Source organism: Centroberyx gerrardi, chromosome 4, assembly GCF_048128805.1.
Source record: "Centroberyx gerrardi isolate f3 chromosome 4, fCenGer3.hap1.cur.20231027, whole genome shotgun sequence".
NCBI lineage: Eukaryota > Metazoa > Chordata > Actinopteri > Beryciformes > Berycidae > Centroberyx > Centroberyx gerrardi.
In genome coordinates, this window is record NC_136000.1 from 18,832,654 (window position 1) to 18,843,756 (window position 11,103).

General features: G+C 41.5%; 1 protein-coding gene across 1 annotated transcript; it reads right to left on the reverse strand.

Annotated features, from left to right (window-relative positions):
* Positions 1–5: 5 nt before the first annotated feature.
* LOC139925662 (uncharacterized) lies at positions 6–10,734 on the reverse strand. The gene is made up of 20 exons (XM_071917168.2): positions 10,626–10,734; positions 8,261–8,431; positions 8,078–8,181; positions 7,826–7,940; positions 7,572–7,688; positions 7,387–7,448; positions 6,392–6,544; positions 5,595–5,786; positions 5,350–5,449; positions 5,115–5,256; positions 4,135–4,318; positions 3,756–3,855; positions 3,081–3,214; positions 2,886–2,917; positions 2,642–2,754; positions 1,653–1,798; positions 1,467–1,561; positions 1,311–1,389; positions 1,095–1,203; positions 6–684 (listed from the first exon to the last, which is right to left on the reverse strand). The coding sequence occupies exons 1-20, from the start codon at positions 10,714–10,716 to the stop codon at positions 611–613; spliced, it is 2,313 nt and encodes a 770-aa protein (XP_071773269.2). The 5' UTR covers positions 10,717–10,734; the 3' UTR covers positions 6–610.
* Positions 10,735–11,103: the final 369 nt, after the last annotated feature.

The window sequence follows — 11,103 nt, forward strand, 5'->3', positions numbered from 1 at the left end:
GCAGGTTTTTCAAAATGTTGTATTGACAGATATTGTTATTGCACTTGCCAAGCACAGCCAGCCATGCTAACGTTTCATGTGCAGGGTGCTACTCATCTGTTTTTGCTTCAAAATAATGTCACTTATTTCATCAAGTCAGTACCCTTTTTGATAGCATAGTTACATGATAGTACTGTCAAATCTTCACATTAAAAAGTATATAAAACCTATTGAATGAACAAAATACCCTTAATGGAGACACCCTGGGTCATAGTCATTAGGTCATATTATCCGTTAGCATTGTAAAAAATAATCCAATCAAATAGTTAGGTATTCTAGCATACATACATACATTTTACAGTAGCAAGAGTAACAAATACATCTGTGCAATCAGAAAACATACAGTACCTACCTGAGATATTAAAAGGTTCAATGTCATGGTTGTGTATATAATTCAGTTAGCACAAGAAAGCAAATGCTGTTAACAAGAAGTCCATCTGAGGATTCCCATGACCTCAAAAAACAAAACAAAACATATCAACAGAGAGCAGTACAGAATTTGCACATCCAAAGTCTTCATGACTTTAAAAGAAAACAGTGCATCTTGGGCTAAAAAGTCACGGTCCCACAATCAGCAGCCCGCTGGAGACGGAGCGAAGAAGTACAGAGCCAGCAGGATCAGGTAGACGATCACTAGAGCCGTACCTGAGAGAAACAAGACCGCACCAGTCTTAACAGTAAAATAAACTTCAACATAGGATCGATTTGAGTTTGATACGGATGGAGTTCGCTCTTTAATTTTCTCACAGCTTTTTTTCACAAGGGGGCAGCACAACATGAGATCACGTGTGAGTTAGTTTCTGGAAGATTCAACTCACATGATTTGAAGAAGAATTCCATAATTATTACTTACATCGTTGTCTTTGCACATGGTGAATGTACACGCAATAAGCATTGATTCTCTGTCTATCTTACCACCTCATCTGTTGCCGGCTGCTGACAACCAGGGCAAAGTCTTGGTACATGTAAATGCACACGGCAATAAAGTTTATTCTCATCCAGTAAAGGTCTTAATGGACCAGCCACTTCTTATATTACACTGTATCAAAACTTACCCTGAAAATAGTCAGACTTGCCATCCATGAAGATGTAGTTGACGAGAATCACGCTGAAGATACTGGCCCATAGGTGCAAGTCACTGAATAAGAGCACAAAGCCCACATCCTGCACAAAGCAGGAATAGTTATTTGATTTCAGGAAAATATAAACAGCAACCAGCAGGTATTTTTGTCAACATATCAATGATCAAATAGAGGAGGAGGGTTTCTTACATAGAAAGCGTTAAATAAGACAAGTACAGGAATCTGTAGCATGCAAACCTGCACAGCAATACAGCTTCCCACCTCCAGGCTGGAAAATGAAAGAAGATCATTTAGATACAGAAACTATTTTCATACAGTGTCAGTCTCTAACCAGGCTTGACCTACCTAAGACTGATGTTGTTCTGGAGGGCAAACTGGATCCCATTAACAATCTCTGGGATCTCGGGGACCATGGCGATAACTGTTACCCCTATGAAATACTGGAGACAGAAAGAGAAATGTTAAGTGGACCACCGGCGGGCGCGGGGAAATTATGAATGTGTCTGAATGTGATGAAACGCTTGTCCTGACCTGAGAGATACTGGGCTGGCTCAGTATGGGCTGGATGTGTTCGGTGGCGAGGTCGGCACAGGCGGACATGAGCACAGTGGCCATGATGAGGATGACCAGAGACCTCCAGCGTGACCAGTGGACCACTGCGCCCTGATGACCCGTCACTGGAGAGACACACAGAAGTAACACTTGGTGCTGCTGTGGAGTCCTTAGGTTTAGGGTTAGGTGTTCATTGGGAACAGGAATCAAATCTATAGAAAACTGAGAGACTAGCTCTAAGATTGGAAGTCGACTTTGCTGGAGTCCCAAGTCAGTCTCAAGTCTTGAGGCATAAGTCTCAAATCAAGTCCAAAGTCTCAATGTAGAACCGATGTAGACCAAGTCAAGTCAGAACAAATCAAGAGTCCAGTATCAATTTAATATCTTAAAGAAAACTAAATATCTAGGACTTTTCAATGCAATGTGGTTTTAATAGGATAAAAACTTGGTAAGAGCATCATGAGTTTGATTTCTATAATCAGTTTCAACTTCAATAAATTAAATCATTCCATACAAATTCAGAAACAGAATTTAAATTCAGTCATCTGGAACAAATCTCATCACACTCAATCTAAGTAATTTACACAAACACAAGATCGTTTGTCAAGACTTAAGAAACCTTTTCAAGTCATCAAAGTACAAGTCAAAGTCAAGTGCCAAGTATTCTCTTCATGCATCAAGTCAAGTCTCCGCCTCTGCTCCAGTGAGAAAAACTAAACTCTTGAGCTGTATGCAGAATGTCTAAAGCTCTAAATCCAGCAAGGAGGGAAGAGACTAAAAGCTTGAAGATTATAAAATGTGTTTTGACCATAATATCTTCATCAGGGCAAGAGAGACAACCACAAAGACGTGATGGTGTGATATGTCAGCAAGAGAAGATCATAATCTGACAGTAAGGTGAGCACCATTTTGTAGAAGCTATTGAGAGAGAGAGAGAGAGAGAGAGAGATAGAGAGGTAGACTCGTACCCTGTCCCTCTCCAACTTGGATGTCGTAAATGTGGGAGTGTGTCTTCAGTGTGAATATCAGGCCGATGATATAGGCGACAGGCAGGAGGACAGACACTGTGTACACTAGCGGTCTAAAGGTGAAAACACAGACGATTAGTGAGAGGGGAGAAAAACACAAGCAGGTATATTAGCTGGCTGTATTATGTTAGAAACTTCATTCCTTTACATCATACAACTTTCAGAAAATAAATGAATCACTTACTGAACATGGCTGTGGAACAATGTACTGTTATTCTGTTGAAAAAACAAAACAAAACAGAATAGCATATATATTACATTATAGACAACATGGTATACATATTATACATACATTGTGTTTATATGTGTGTATAATGTGCATGTAAGGAAATGCCTTATTTCAAAAGTGTGTGAGCTGCTCCTGGGTGGGGACACTGACCAGATCGTAGTGGCAGTGGTGGCAGACAAACGGCCCGCTGCTGTTGCTGGTGCCGTTTGCTCCGGTGGAGTTGGTGCAGGCATCACACACCAGGCTGCCATAGGCCTTGGAGAACAGCGTGGGGGCAAACACACCTGCCATTGACAGTCGGGGAATAATTTGGTTGAAAACACTTGGGTAACGCTTTACACTGCAGCTCACGTTTTGTGTTATTAGAGAACACTACAAAGGCCGATGGATTTTGAGGGTGTACGAGAAGGCCAACAAGCTGTAAATTGACAGGGGTAAATAGAATCATAAAGACAATTTCCTTGGGTGATTTTGAAAATATTCCAACACTGATATGTACAGAACAGGGACATTTTGAATGCTGAGATATTCCAATTCTAAAATAAAACACAGCAGTCGATTGACGTTGGCTTGGCCTTTCTGGTTTAATAGACAGATATACAGAACCCAACAAAACAAAGCAATTTTCTGGTCAGATTGTCAAATTTGATCAAAAATAAACCATTGCTATTGGAGAAAAAATCACTTACTTTCCCTCTTTTAAAAAGGTTCTGTATAACAACTCAGGATTTACCATATGTTGCATTTAGTTACTGTTGCCACCCTTTTCTGTCACTTGACACACTTAAAGCTCGGGGGAAAACATATTGGCTTGCAGGTACTTGCCTCCTACGGAGATGAAGAGCAAAGCGGAGCTCACTCCTGTAGAGCGGCTGTTGAACCTTTGCTCACTGTGTCTCAGCCCTCCGATGATCATGCAGATCCCCTGAGAGAGACAAAAGGAGCATCCTTACTTATACATGTTGCATAAGTGTTGTATGTATTTGTACACAGTTTTTGTCATCATGTGGCATTCTGCTCACCGATTGACTGACCTCCTGATTGATTGTTCAGGTTGAACTGATACTGTGTTATGTGGAAGGGTACTGACTTGCAAAATGAAAAGTTTGTATTTCCACAAATTTAATGTGGGCAAATCTAATCTTTTTTTTTTCCAAGTCAGGAACTTGTTTTTATGATTAACCCAATATGCAGGATGACTCACAGGGATGAAGAGGATGCATCCAAGCAGCGTGCCGGTCAGCGCCGCCTTAACGATCTCCTGCAGACAGGGGTTGGCTGCCTGGTGGCCCCTGAGCAGGGCTGTGATGTAGAAGGTCAACTCTGTGATGGAGCCGAAGGTGGCATTCACCACCGCACCCACAGCAAAGTTACTCTGGGCTGAGATACTGCAGACAGTGGGGGCAACAGAGGTGATAATCTGTAAGTGTGTGTGTGTGTGTGTGTGTGTGTGTGTGTATCAAGGCCAAAATGACCAAAATGATCAGGTCAGGAGCATTTTTTAAAGACATTACTCTTTCACTGTAAACTACAGCAGAAAGTGACATGAAAGGTAGGAATGCCATGATAGGGCAACAAATAGAAATTTTTTTCTTATATTTCCCCTAAATTCACCTTTATATTTCACAACTGTTCTGGACTTTTTCAAGGTAAGAAAAAACAATATATCTGTATCCTTGATTAATGTCTTATGCATATTCTTGATGCATTTGAGGCAGCAAACAAAGAATATGTGCATGACATTCAGTTAGGATACAGATACCTAACCTTTAAAAAGCACCTTTAGGGGAAATAAAGGTAATCAGTAAGCACATTTAGGGGAACTTTAGGGGACACTGAGTTCAGCTACAATTTTTACACTTGAATAAGTTCCCTCAATCTTCCCTTAAACCAGAGGCACATAAAATCTAAATCTATTCAATTAAATTTAATTTGCTCATTGTTTGTTTCAATGATGGTTCCTGTTCGCTATAGAAACTAGCTATGTAGTTGAACACAATGCTTTTTATTGCCATTTTACAACTACTCTTGCACTCCGACTCGTCCCTATTCTTGTGCCCCATCTCGTATGATGCGTCCCATCCCCAAAACACTGGAGCAGTCTTGGGTGACTCTGGTGGATTTGCACTCAACAGTCAATCAACAGTTTTGTGTGTTTTTAGAATAATGAGAAAGAGCGCTCACCTGGCAATGCCCATACCAATGTAATAGGACAAAGGAATGATGGAACCGACTGCTATGGCGAACTTGACATCAGAGCTGGCGTACTGGTTTCCTTTGTCGATGTACCCAATCACTATGGCAACTATTACTAGAGGGAGGAGGTCTGAGATGGGAGTCGAAGATGATAACGGGTCTTTATGTGACACACACACACACACACACATTGAATTCCTGTCCATCTTACGGTAAAGGATACTGACAGCGAACACATTGATCCCATCGACTGTATACTTGTAGTAGTACCAGTTTGTAGCGTGGTAACAGCACAGAAGCGCTCTTGTCTCACCACCGTGATGCTAAGGGAAAAATAGAAATCAGATATAAAGTAAGTGAATATACCTTAACAGAGCAGAGAGTTAGAATCAAACCAACGTCGGCAGGTCTCATGTTTCTCCAGGTTTATGTAGTTTGACTGATCAGTGCTACACCTCTGTCTCTCACCTTCCTCCATGAGAAGGAGGAGACGGAGACATCCTCGGGGGCGAGGAGCAGGATGGTGCCCAGGGTCCGTGCGTTCATCTTGGCCACAGGGATGGTGAAGACCAGGATCCAGGAGAGGAAGCAGGCGAGGGAGTGGACCACGGCCAGAGGGGGATATCCCAGCAGCAGCCACACATAGGTGGTGACACGATGCTACACAACAAGCAGGAAAATACTTAAGAAATTATTTCCATGTAGTATAAATCAACTTTGGAAGGTCATAAAAAACATTCAACAAAAAGCATTCTTTACCTAATTTGAATCTACTATTGACCACATTCTATTATTTCATTTCAAACAAAAATATTCTCATTCATAACATTTTATTGCAGAAAGTGACAACTGGTCAAAACAAAAATACACAATAATGCAAACTAAACAAGTTTATACCCACAAATAAATCATAAAAATAACAATGTCTTCGCTTAAGAAGAGTTCAACAATCAATATTTGGTGGAGCAACCCCGATTCTTTATCACAGCTTTGGTGCGTCTGGGCATGCTCAATCAATAACTAATCGATAGCTCATTAAGCTGAATCAGGTGTGCTGGTGCTGGTGGAATTTAACAAACACATGGGACGGCTGGATGCCTCGAAGTGAGGTTTGGGAGCCACAGTCTGCCATACAAAAATACAGATATTCAAAAAATATGGGGTGGTCTTAATTTTTCCCAGAGCTGTATATAGAGCGGCTCAGCTATTCTCTATATTTCTATATATCATAAGTGCTGTCTTGGCATGGTCTTGGTGACACTTACCCAGTACGGCGTGCGTGGAGAAACATCTGGCATCTCCGGTAGCGGCACCTCTGTGGGCGAAGGCAGCAGAATCGGAGAGGCATCTTCCACACTGTCTATGGTGCAGTCACAGTTGGGGAATCTCTCACAGCACCTCCTCACCGTGTTTCCTATCTGGAGAAACAAACACAAGCAAACAAGGGGCATTAAGTAACCTATTAGTTTTACTGAACTCTATCAGTCACCAAGGAATTGGAGCAACATCGACAAATCTCTGGCACAGCTTGTGACAGCCTGTGATCTACACAAACAGAAATTTACACAACAGAAACATCTAGTAAACAGGTGATATATCACAATGCAAAATACTATAATACTGCCATGGCATTTGCTTTTTTGGTTTGAGCACAAGATATCCATCCTATCGTTGAGCAGTTGAAAATGCGAGCCGTTGGGATGACAGGGGGCTTTTTGTTACAAAACCGAGCCAGAAAGTTTTGAAAGCCAGAAATCTCAGCACCTGGTGAAGTTATCGCTGAGTCACTTAAACACAACAACATACGGCCTCGCCTGCCCTATCACGGACCACCATGTCATCTACGAATGCATTCTACATGGAAATTTTATGGATAGTAGCCAATAGTGTGAATAGGGGAAACCACTAAAAGCAATCTTACAGGTTCTAAAAAGAAAGCGGCTGACTTGGATAACTTGAGATTTCATTGAGCTGAAGAATTTGGATGGAAATTTGTTCAAATCTGTTCAAAACATCAATTGCACCTTCGATAATGTTTTACAGTAACCAGCTGCATGCTGGGGGGAGATTCTGTGTCAGACTTGTGGTGTTCAGACAAAGCGAGACTTCTGCTTTCATAGCCACAAGACGCTGAGAGACTATGAGGAAATCGGAGCAGTTACTGTGCATCCACCTAGTTTCAGTTAGCAGAAATAGGAAAAGAGACAAGGGGAAGAATGGCGCAAACATTAACTGAACCCAGATCCAAACAGTACCGTACCTCCTGGATCGACGTGCCGAAAGGCCACAGAAAGTACCATGACAACTGGCAGCAGAGTTTACCTGAAGAGAGAGAGAGAGGGAGGAGAAGAAGGATGAGGGCAATACTTGATAGAGATTTAATAGTTCATCGTGTTAATTGTAATCCAACACTGTGATGACTGACGAAGCCAGAAGCTGTCATACCATACGGTGCCCCAATCACAGTGATGAACATCAGTATGCTGACCAGGAGATACACCAGAGAGACCCACCAGCCGAAGAGAAACACATACGCTATATTTCCACATGTGATGAGACGGCCTGACGCCAGGAAGACAAGCGAGAGACACGATTAGTGATGGAGCATATGGGAGTATTCAAAGATCCCATAAAGTTATCTTCAACTCTACGTCACTTTACACAAACCTCACACGCTACACAAACACACTGACCCACACCTGGACCTGTGTGTGGTTTAATGACGTTCAGTTCAGAGTAGAGCTCCTTCACAACGTCTGACCGGACTTCAAACGGACGCTCCGTCACATGGCTCTTCCATTTTCTGAAACCAAACTGACACACACACACACACACACACACAAGAATTGAAACAACCGAGGGACTGAACTGTAGTGTCAGCTTTTCTGTCTTTTATATAATTCAAACCACTCTTCGTCTGAGGTGGGAAACCCTCTCCTTCAAATTCCTACCCTGTAGTTGTTGACTAGTTTGTTGGCTTCCACTTCGTTCTCCGCTCTGATGGTGGTCTTGCTGATTTCCTCCCAACTTTCCTCACAGGCATGATGGCTTTGACCTAAAATCGAAAGGGAACGATCAGAAAAGATGCCAATATCCTGCAAGGAATCTAAAAGGGAATGAGGCCCTGTACTCACATGGGTGTGTTGATGTGCATTTAGCTGTGCATAGTACAGGGAGTAAAGAGTGGTGTGGTGAAGGAGTGCGGGTGTCTGCTGAATTCGGCTGTTGTTGTTGTTGTTGTTGTTGACCTCCATACAGTCGGTCACAGATCAGAGCTGCCGGCGGATCCTGCTGCCATGGAGGATCTGTAGTGGCAGTACAGCAAACAAGAAAAAAAATATAAAAAGATTTATTCCATGGTCACAAACTGAGAGTAACTAGCAGAAATGTGGCTTGGCATGTTGCAGACTCTTGAGTTATTACAGACACTACAATCCACACAGTTCTTAAAATGAAAAGTACCAGGAGGGCATTGTGTAGTAACTATTGTGTAGTACTGAAAATGTGGGTTCTGTGGTTACTCTAGCACAGCTTAATGATGAATTTTATGATAGTGCATGCTTGTGAGTCATATTTTGGTATAGCAGTCAATCAATGTACAAGAATGTTTGTGTGTTATCAACAAACGAATGATGCATCAAAATCATTTAGTGGCAAAACACGTGATTTTTTTTTAGGGAGTTGCTCAATGAAATAGTGTATTGTTTCTCTTTAAGATGAATTGTCACTGGGGCAGTTGAGCATTCATTCATTCTTCCATGTTTTATTTTCAGCCACACGCCATTCTACACACAGTTCATTACATTTCTAGAAAACAAGACATCCAGTAAATACAAAAACCTCCAGTTTTCACATGGTTATATCATGCATCAAACACGTCTTTGTCTTGAGGAGAAGAACAAAGCAGGAGCTGTGACTGATCCATGCATCAACCTGTGTTGTTGGTCACATGTTCGGCAGTGCTTTGCTTACTGTGCTGGCTAGAATCTGAGTCGCTGTCTCTAATTACTGATTACCGCCAAAAACAGGAAGACAAAAGCTGGATTTGTTCATCAGATAAACCAGAGGCATGACTGCAATTTAGTAAAGGGTAGGACACCCTAGATCATTCCTTCCTAGGGAATGTCTCTGAATGAAACACGTCCATGTGTGACAGAAAATACCACTAGCATCGTAAGACAAGCAAGCACAAACTAACTTCCCTTTTCAAATAATTCGACCTATACACACCTTAAATAGAGGTCTGTTTTGTTTCCTCTTTCTGCCTTTCTATTTGCAAATGTGCACAAATATAAAAGATACCACTGGATGTTAGTAATTGTGCACAGATAGAAATTGTGGCAGCATTAGCTTAATTCACTAATCATAACTTTGTTTTGTCTTGTAATAGAGGAAAGACTAAATCTAGAGCCGTCCATCAGCACAGAGGAAGACCTATAAACAGACTGTCTAGTGTGAAGTGTGGATACAGTGTCAGGAGCGATATACGCATATATAATATTGGGTTGAGTATTGGATCTAATAATGGGCAAAGCTTACTGCAAAAACTAAAGATTCCTTATGGAGCTGATACACAGCACAAACTCTTACAACAGCACAGGAAAAAAGGTCAAATACTATAGGTTATTTTAATTTCTCACTTTCCTCACTTTTAATTTCTAACTTTCTCACACTCACCAAGGAAACTGTGCAGTTACTGGTTTCCCCAGTAGGCAAGAGTATGGAACATATCTCTTATCCTCTTTTGTATGTTTATTACTATGAATACATTTTTAGTAGGAATGTCCCTTAACAGAAAAGTTGTGAATGTGCACATCTCTCTCTCTCTCTCTCTCTCTCTCTCTCTCTCTCTCTCTCAGTTCATGCAATGGGTAATGGTGCTTTACTGTCATGAAATTGATGGCATGAAAGTACTTACGGTCAAAGCAAAGTCAACGAGTACAAATTAAATTACAGGAACCAAACTTGACCACATGACAGTAACAACGAAGAGTAAATATACAATATATACGAACCTAACCCTACCCCTCAAATTAATAAATCAATGACAATCAATTATCAATCAACTAATTTATCTAAATACAGAAATTCTGAATTCTCAAATGGTGTTGGTCATGCATTTTTTTAAAATTACATTGTCATTGTTGCTCCTGTCTGACATGACATGCTGTCTGTCTGTCTCACACACACACTCACAACTCTCTTAATCTCACTCTGTCACATACACACACACACACACACACACACACACGCACCATAGAGGACCATGTCGTAATCAATACGACGTGACTGTTTGACATGTAACGGGTTAACTCTGTTGACAACAGTAAATTGAGCAAGTTGTTACATGCTGCTTGTTCTCGAGTAACAGCCTAGTCGTTACAGAATACCGCACGCTGCAAGATGGAGTATTTATTTATAGCGCTGAAACAACATGGTCGGCTCGTGACATAAAAAAAAGTTCCGTCTTTTTAGCACGACATGTCGGCTTCTCCTCACCTTGAGTGTCGGCAGCCGGCCTTCTCCTCCGGCTGGTCGTGTCTGTGTTGTCGGCGGCGGACAGAGACATCTCTCCCTCTCTCTCTCTCATTTAGGAGCAGGCGCTTCTGCTTCTCCTCTGCTGCGAAGCGACCGCACTGATTCACAGATTACACCGCTTGGAATTGTGGGAAGCGTAGGCCAATTTCTTGCTTTCTGCTGCTGATTCCGATTAGACTAAAAAAGTCGATTTCCTGAGAAAATGCGCAGGCTAGCTCTGTTGTTCCCAAAGTGAAGTCCCAGCAAAACTGAGGTATGGTAATAAGATGCAGCACTTTACGAAACAGTTACAAAGTGCTTCGCAGTCAAGAGAGATAAAGGACTGACAAAGGGCAGATCAATACAGAAAGATCAATGAGGTAAAACAGCAATAAATTAGAAGAAAAATGTAATTAGGTAAGGTAAAACAAATGGAATAAATAAATGGGGATGAAAAGGG

What these genes read in the sequence shown, in the direction of transcription:
- LOC139925662 (XM_071917168.2), bottom strand. Translation starts at nt 10,716, where the DNA reads ATGAGAGAGAGAGAGGGAGAGATGTCTCTGTCCGCCGCCGACAACACA. An exon ending in TCGGCACGTCGATCCAGGAG is followed by an intron (nt 6,545 to 7,386) that starts GTACGGTACTGT and finishes TTGTTTCTCCAG; the next exon opens with ATAGGAAACACGGTGAGGAG. An exon ending in ACCACTGCCACTACGATCTG is followed by an intron (nt 2,918 to 3,080) that starts GTCAGTGTCCCC and finishes TTTTTTCAACAG; the next exon opens with AATAACAGTACATTGTTCCA.